The sequence below is a fragment of the Coregonus clupeaformis genome, chromosome 5, assembly GCF_020615455.1.
Source record: "Coregonus clupeaformis isolate EN_2021a chromosome 5, ASM2061545v1, whole genome shotgun sequence".
Classification (NCBI taxonomy): domain Eukaryota; kingdom Metazoa; phylum Chordata; class Actinopteri; order Salmoniformes; family Salmonidae; genus Coregonus; species Coregonus clupeaformis.
The window spans coordinates 10,956,002-10,964,716 of NC_059196.1; the positions used below are offsets into that span (position 1 = coordinate 10,956,002).

Consider the following 8,715-nt stretch of genomic DNA (forward strand, 5'->3'; position numbering starts at 1 on the left):
TAACAGGGATGTAAACAAATTTGTGCACAACATTTTAGAGAAATAAGCTTTTCGTGCATATGGAACATTTCTGGGATATTTTATTTCAGCTAATGAAACATGGGACCAACACTTTACATGTTGCATTTATATTTTTGTTCAGTGTAGCTGGCTATATTCTTTCTATGATAAACATTAGAAATATGATGGCCATGCATTATTTTTGCAAAAAAAGACCTTGCTTTTTCATTGTAAGCTCATTTACTCGACGCACTTATGTTGTCATCTGATGAAAATGAAGCTATTTTCTGCCAAATGTGTTGCACTAATGTATTTTCTGTGACGGAAAACTATAGTTGCACGTCCCTGATCACTTGGTTGAAGCAAAAAAACAAGGTTGTCTTATAATATAAAACATGGCCAGTCAATAAAGAGCTGGACTCACCAGCTCCCACTTTCACCCGTTGTGCTGTTTACAAACAACCACGTGAGTTGAACTGTTCTGGAGAACTACGGTAAGCTTCATAATGTCAAATAATGTGACAGGCGAAATGAACACGATCCGCTTTATCTCCTAATGTATTGCACAAATGACCTGCAAGTATTTACTTAAAAAGTAGCAACAAATATAACAATTTATTGAAAATGTATTAAATAGTTTCAACTGTATTGAGGGAATTGAAAAACCATCCCGTGGCTATTTCCAAATACCCCGGTATCCAGTATACCGCCCAAGCCTAATAGGAAGCCACCCAGCACACACATATGATCATTTTGTTTAGGTTATGTTTATCCAAGCTTGACAATGAGGAAGAAAAAAATAAGGAAGATCAGTTTCTAAAATCCACCCCACCTGAGAGCACCTGGACTGGCATCCCTGGGCTGATCCAAGGCCAGGAGCTGACTGACCATCTCAGACTGAGTGCTGCTTTTCCCCCTGGACCACGACTGGCCCCACTCACTCACTGACTCACTCACTCAGGGACACACATGACTGTGAGAAACAAGCACATAATGTCCAGAAGAAACCAACACAACCACAACGGCGCTTCAGGAGGGAGAAAGTTGGAGGGGGGCCCGAGAAGTCAGCAGTCCTGGATTTGGTAACAATGTGAATCCAGCAGCAGGGAATCAAGTGCTCCAGAACCACATGGAATGGGATTATGAAACGATTCCGTGCTAATTTAGGGCTAGCCTGCTAGTCAATAATTAACAGAGGGCACTTAGCGGAGAGGCTAACGCGGGGGAAATGGACACACTTCTGTTTCTCTCCCTGCCTGAGTGAGAAAGTGCCCATGTCGGGCGAATTCACCTTTAGATGCAGGCAAACTGTTGCATTTTACACCAATTTAACTTCATAACATCCGTTATAAGTGAATTAACATGTGTCATTATAACAGGTTATAAGAGCCATCTCCTCCTGAGGAGGCAAGATAAATATTTTCTTCAATTTTAGTGACGTGTTAATCTGTCATTAATTGTGGCGACAACAAGCAACATTTCAATTTCAAGACAGCTTCACTGTAACTGCGATGCCACTGAACAGCAACCCTGTAGCTGAGGCATTGTCAGGCACAGAGGGATTATGATACCATGGGCTAAAAACAGTACAAATGAACTGGCTCTCCACAGGGCCCTGTCTATTTATAAGTGAGCAGGCATTTTGTGATGAGCGCCAGCCAGCCCTGTTTAAAACAGATAAGAGGGGTGATAGGTGTTTTATGTGGAAAGCTAGCCATCTCTCAGGCAAAACATTGTGTTTCAATAGCCTATAGTTTCCAAAGGTAAAAATAATGAAGGAGGAGGTGGCCGAAGAATACCGTTTTTTGGGACAATAACAAGGTCTTCATCCTAAATACTGCAAACTCCTAGAGGTATGTTTTCATAAGTGGAGCAGAGCAGCTCCCCCCTGTAAACTGCAGTCCCAAGGTCCATGACTGAAGTTCAGACAGACACACAGTTAAAGGGCAGGGTTCATGTCATGACCCCAAACTGCAGAGGCAGAGCAGGACAGACAGTACACAAACACACTACAAACAGCAGCCAAGTAAAAGCGTTGGCCTAGGCTCAACAACCAAGAGTTATGCCTGTCAGGTCCAACTTTGGTCCAGAGGCACATCACATAGCCTAACGTCTCTAAAGAGGTTAATCAGACTTCAAGGGTCAGTTGATTACTGGTGCCAATTTCCAAGTGGGCCTTCTGTGTTTTGACATGAGATCACACGTAGGCTATGCAGCTTTCTACGTATTATTTTCTTCAAGGAAAAATGCTTTCACTTATAACAAAATGCAGTATAGCTTAGATAATATCTTTTAAAAAATACAAATAAATCTCAGGGATTTATCTTCCTTGTTTACAGAATCAGAATGTTTACAATGATCAACTAATCTCATTTGTATAATACTTCAATAGAAGAACCAACAGTAGCCCACATGCTTCTTGCATAATGTAAGGAAGTGGTTCCCAACCAGGGTTACTAGGACCCCTGGGGGTATTTGGCCTATCCACAGGGGTAGTTGAGAAGACTGAGACTGTAGGCTTACTGGTAAAAAAAATAATTATGCACTTGAGGGGGTACTTCAGGGGTACTCCGGGCAGAGCTAAATTCAGTTGGTGGTACAATAACTGACAAAGGTTGGGAACCACTGATGTAAGGAGTCAACACATGGTTTTCCCATGTATGCCCGAGAGAAGGAGAAAGGATGGACGAGAGAGGGAAAGGGGAAGGATGAGAGAGCGAAGGAGAGGGAAAGGGAGGGGGAATAAGGAGGAAGGAGAGGAAGCAAAGCTGCTAAGAGTCATGCTGGGAAGTTCAGGAATCTGGGCACATGTTGCATAATTTCCTCAGCCAGGACTGAAGAGAAGGGACAAGTGCTACAGAACAAAGAGGCTAGGACTCCTTGTACAATCTCACTGCAGGGTGACAAACAAACAACACTATGTTGGGAGTAGTGTCGTCTATCAATTTGTTCAGACTAAAATTAACCTTCAACGTTATCGAGGCTAGTCTCTACAATACTCAGTGGATTTGTATTTCAATGGCAAACTGCATAGTGATCTAGCCACATCTTTAATGCTTTGCACTAGCCAAGCGTCGCAGACACTGTTATCCTAGAGGCCACATAAACTGTGACCATTCTGAACATGTCAAGTAAGACAACAAGGAAAGGCTAGGCTATTTAATTTCATGATTTGTAGCTACTATTACAACCAGGCTGAAACCATTATGGAAATAACAGCCTACAGTTTAGTTCATCCCATCTCTGGGTCTGATCCAGGTGGAGAGAGCAGCACTAAGCACCCGTTTGAGGCCAGGTTTGCTCTTCCTGACTGCTAAGATGAGGTTTGGGCCGTGAAGAGCTGATCCTAGACCTGTGAGTCACGGAAGTCTCCAGTCCGGATCCATTGTGGCGATGATGAGTCTAAGTGAACCATGAAGAGGCTTGGGGGGCGGGATGGAGATACGTTTCATTTCCTGGGCCTCGGTTGGTTCACACACTGCCTATCACACCCGCTCAGACACACTTCTCCACGAGTGAACATGACCCCGGGAAAGACAGCTGAACCAAGACACACACACACACAGAGAGAGTGAGAGCGTGAGAGAGAGAGAGAGATCTGGGCTAGGCTTACTCCTTCATGCAATATCAAAGAAGAAGGAGGAAAGATGAAGACAGACAAGGATACTAGGAGGGGATTGAGCACACTGCACGCTTGTTATGAATACTAGGCCTTTGCATCAAACTTCCTGGGATGTCTAGATCTGGATGTTTCAGGTGGTGAAAATTGAAATAATGAACGTTTTGAGGGAGTAAAACATCAGTAGGCAACATCACTCAGTCTTCTGCAGCACCCTTCAACAGCACGACTTTGATTCACTTACTATAGATGGGTTATCATCATGATTAAAACTAATTTAACACTGGCCTGAGTTTTATCTACCACTTAGGGCTGGGCGGTATACGGTATTTTACTATATACCGGTATTGAAGCACGGACCAGTTCAAGTTTTTACTTTACCTTCTATAACGGTATTTCAATGTTTGGTTTGTTAAATGTGATACGAAACTCCGGCGCGTATAATGTCCGTTTTTATGGTTTACTCCGTCTGCTACTTCAGTCATCTCTCTCCCTCGGCATGCCACTAACCACACCAAGCCCTGCCCCGTCACTCAAGGAGAGAGCAGTTGCTTGACAACAGAGTCACAAGTACTTTCTTGCAGTTCATTCTGCATGGTCAGCTGGATGCACCAATGTTGGTGATGTGCTGCTTTCCACAAGCGTTCTATACACTATTAGTTTGTGTATCTTATTGTCTGCAAACTATCTGCTAGTTTGTCTTTTCTTAGCACGGTGTTGCTCAAATAATTAGTGTTAGCCGCTAATGCCAATCGCTAGATAGCTGGCTAGCTAGATTGCTAAATGTACCAAGAGTCAGAGAAAACACAGCTAACTAATCCTGCCTGGTACCAGTGCTGGTGCAGGCCTAGATAAGGATGTTTGTGCAACGGTATCTTATCAGAGAGAGGAATAGGCGACGCATTAATATGCTTTCATGTGAAATTGATTTGCACGAATTAGGAGAACATGAATAGAAATACCCTATCTGGGAACTCGTGAAACAAATCGAACTGTGTTGAGTTAGTGACATAGTAAAATGTCATTCACTAGACCCTCATTGGACAGGACTGTCTGAGTAGGTTTGTTTTGGTGTTAAAATACTATGACGTTATCCAGATCACTTCAATTCAATTGAACATTGAGATTGAAAATGCATGTCAACCTTGCTTGCTTTTTTTGCATTCTCTGAAATCTCCCCACCCCCACCTTCCCCGCCTAACATTAATGCACCTAGTCTGCAAGTGCTTGCAGTGCCTACAGGAAATGTTCAATAAAGAGAAACTGCAGCATCCTTATAAAAAAAAAATCAACCCACAGGCATACAAACGCTTGTGACTGGGAGTCCTACATGACTTGTTCTGTATGCAAAACAGAAACAAAACTGGAAGACAAATTGTCCATTCAGAATTTGTACACCTCTATCCCCATAGCAGATGGAAGGAATATCACATACAACAACATAGGCTAATACTGAGGCGTTTTCACTAAATAAACAGTGCCCACTACTAAAAACGGCATACCTTTAAGGAGTGCCTGGTCTGACTCACGAGGTAGACACACAGACGTCTAAGTGAACTCACTTAATTTTGAGCTGGTGGAGAAACTCATGTGGAACCATTATCAAATGTATGACAAAGAAAACAGAGATGACACCAACTACAGTGGTTTTTTTTTAGTCCTGAAGACATCAGTGACCAAGCATTTCCTGGGTGTTGAATTAGCATTGGTCCCCACCTTGTCTTCTCATGTGTCAAGCCATCTGTGTAAGATAATTAAATTATTCATTTTGACAAGGGGGTCTGACAGATTTGTATAGGCCCTAGGTACTCACTACTGTAAGTCACTCTGGATAAGAGCGTCTACTAAATGACTAAAATGTAAATTTATTGCCTGGGGATGAAATTGATAATGGTGTGATCGCAGGTTGGGGTCTAATGGTTGCCATGGAAGGCAGAGATGAACCTGGGGGCTCAGAAGCAAGAGAGAATTAAACAATCCAATAGGGTTGTCACGATACCACTATCTGATATTCCATGGCAAAAAAAATACAAAAAAAACAATTAGACTAAACTCTATGGCCCAATAAAAACCTACTTTATGTAAAATTGTCGGTGCTATAGCTTGCAAAATAAACAAATGTAACTCTAGGTGACAACCTAATCCTGTTTGTTTCTATCATCACGACTGTTTTCATCAAGAAACTGCATCCGCTTCATGTTGTTTCCTTGCCAGATACCTCCGAGTATCACGACAACCCTACAATCCAACACTAAAAGTGCAAAGTCTAGTGAGTGTAAAAACCCTCTATTAGACCAGGGACAACAGAAAGGTACTCCATGACAGTGTCCCTCTTTGCCAGTCAGAGAGTTCAAGAGCACCAGTCTGCACTGTATGGCATCCCCAGCTTGAGGTCACAGCAAGGCTAAGGACACCATACAAACAAGGCCTAAAAATATATGAAAGAGTCACATAAGCAGATATAGCTTTAAAAATTGTGTGAGAAATTACCATGTCTCCAAGGATCCTTGGGCTCCACTGCTCCAGAGACAATATCCGCATCTGAAGGAAAAGTCACCCTCTTGCCATTTTTGTGTTGATCATCCCCCTCATCCAGGGCTGGAGAGAGGACCTCTCCTGGGGCAGTGACAGGTGGCGAGTCCTCCTTTTCTGAGGGTTCCTCAGGTTCCTTGTCGGTGACAGCATCTGGGGTTGATGAATCTGTATTGGTACCGCTTGAGGATGTCTCCTCTGCTAGGGATGGTCCCTGGTCCGTAGGTTCTGACTCCAACATGCCACTTTCATCCAGGCTCAAATCCACACCGATGTCCATATCCCCACAATCATCCCCTTCCTCAATAACAAACATGAGGGCCGATGGTGTTGTATCCTTGATACTCTCCTCTTGGCGTTGGTCGTCATTAGAAACGTCGAAGTCAGAACGGACTATTGCAGGGGTATCTGGGACGCTGTTGTTCTTATTCCCATTCACTTCGTCGATTTCTAGTGTCTCTTTTGACCGGTGGTTGTCCTCCCTTCGCGGGTTGTCTGTGAGCCTGGCTAGAGAGGACATGTTGGCGGCCTCGGTGCTAATGCCTTGTTTACACAAGTCTCCATCCATCAGTTCCGAGATCCGGGGTATGATCTCTTCCGAGTTATTGGTAGTATTGTCATCGATATTATTCTTCGTTTTGACATTGCACAAATCTAGAGCTTGCGCCTCGACATTCATATTTTCATTTCCAGGAAGATAGTGTTTGCAATTGACTGGATTCGAGAACTCTGCACTTGACAAAATATATTTAAAGTGATGCCTTCTGGGTAGATTTCAGTCTAGCCTTTGAATGCTGGTCTTTGATCCTTCAATAGCTAACATAATTTGTAAAATAAGTGCTTTCTTCAAGATTGTTTACAACTTTGTCAACAATGACAATATAAGTGCATTTTGTGTGTTAGCGTAATTGACAAGCTATAAAACAACTATTTCAAGAGATAATTTCGCACATTATTGACAACTTTCAAGCAAGCAAATGTGACTGGTTTGATACGTGATGCGTGCCTGCAGCTCAAAATATTTATAGCCTGCAATTGTAATTTCAGAAAACCTTTGATAAATGTACAATATCACATGTCCAGGTCCAGTAAATCGTCAAATTATCAAGAGATAAAGGCAACACTTCGTGTCAAACGACTGTGACAAATCCTACTAACCAAGAAACAATGTATTCTCCTGCTAACTAGTCTCAATCTAGTTTATACTTGTTTGGCTAGCTAACTTAATGCTAGGTAACCACGATAGATATCAATAAAGTGCATAGATAGCCGTTTTTTGTTACAATATTCTGTCTTTTGTTGGTCAGCACACTCTAAAAGTGGATATGGAATTTAACTAACGTTATACCTATATTTTGGGTGACCAGCTACCTGGCTAGCTAGCTAAAACTGTACAAGTCGCCCACGGTGCCTCCACTACGTTAGCAACATACTATTTCATGTGCATGAAGAAAGCTAGCTACCTAGCTAAAGTAGTTGCCCAACAATGACATCTAGACCAGTGTAGTTTTATGCACCTATCGGTAAACCCAAATGCTTTGTTTTCGAGTCAATCATTCTATTTCAATTAAAATAATTGATCGCGGTCTCACCAGAGCACCTCGCATCACAATCCTCGACTAGGCAAGGGAAAAAATAAGCGTCATAGTCCGGAGCATGTTTCGTTCGTGCCCAAATTATTTAACTGTAGAGCAATAATCTCCTTTTTGATTGTTATTTTAAAACAGACATGCCGCTTACTGACGTTCCTCGAGAAGCGCTTGAATGTAAAGATGCTGTTTTCTCTCCTCGTCCTTGTGCTAGCTAACGTTAGCTTCCTCAAGTCCAACAACTGTTTGTTGTCGCTACGTCATCGCATATCCAGGGGCATGGGGGTTTTCACTAGTTACCACAGCCACAAAGTTATATCGAAAACATTCATGACATTTATTTTAAGGTTAGGCATTAGGTAGGCAAATGTGGTTAAGTTTAGGGTTAGGTTTAAAATCAGATTTGAAGAAGAGAAATTGTAGAAATAGGCGGGGTTTATTACTTTGTGGATATGGTAACTAGTGACGACCAGGAGCATGTTCAGTAGACGCAACGTCGCAGAACGCTGCAAATAGAAATGTAATACATAGAAGGGTCGTAGGATCACTAATACGTTTGACATAGAACACTTCTAATTCCCATATTCTATTTCTATTTGCAGCGTATTAAAATGTTGCTGAAAATTATTATGATGCTTGCTGATCATTTGGTGTAAGTACTTTCGTCTACATTTACATTACATTTTAGCAGACGCTCTAATCCAGAGCGATTTACAGTTAGTGAGTGCATACATTATTTTTTTATTTTTCATACTGGCCCCCTGTGGGAATTGAACCCACAACCCTGGCGTTGCAAACGCCATGCTCTATCAACTGAGCTACATCCCTGCCGGCCATTCCCTCCCCTACCCTGGCAACCCTGTCTGACAATAAAATGTGATTCACATTGGCAAATCATCGCCCCTTGCAATCAACCATGTCAAATTGTGACATGTAGACACAACTGGGTTTCCACTAGATAACACAGCCACAAAG

The 8,715-nt window shown here is 42.4% G+C and overlaps 1 protein-coding gene across 3 annotated transcripts in view; it reads right to left on the minus strand.

The window, feature by feature from the left end:
• Nucleotides 1-8,104, minus strand: part of LOC121560385 (protein phosphatase 1 regulatory subunit 37) — a 49,769-nt gene extending 41,665 nt beyond the window's left edge. Inside the window, exon 1 of one of the 3 annotated variants that reach the window (XM_041873385.2) lies at nucleotides 6,110-8,104. In XM_041873385.2, coding sequence (XP_041729319.2) covers nucleotides 6,110-6,830 — 721 coding nt within the window. In that variant the 5' untranslated portion in view covers nucleotides 6,831-8,104. Of the gene's footprint in view, nucleotides 1-832; nucleotides 1,131-6,109 lie in introns of those variants that run through there. The other 2 variants (XM_041873381.2, XM_041873388.2) reach the window with 2 other exon arrangements.
• Nucleotides 8,105-8,715: the final 611 nt, after the last annotated feature.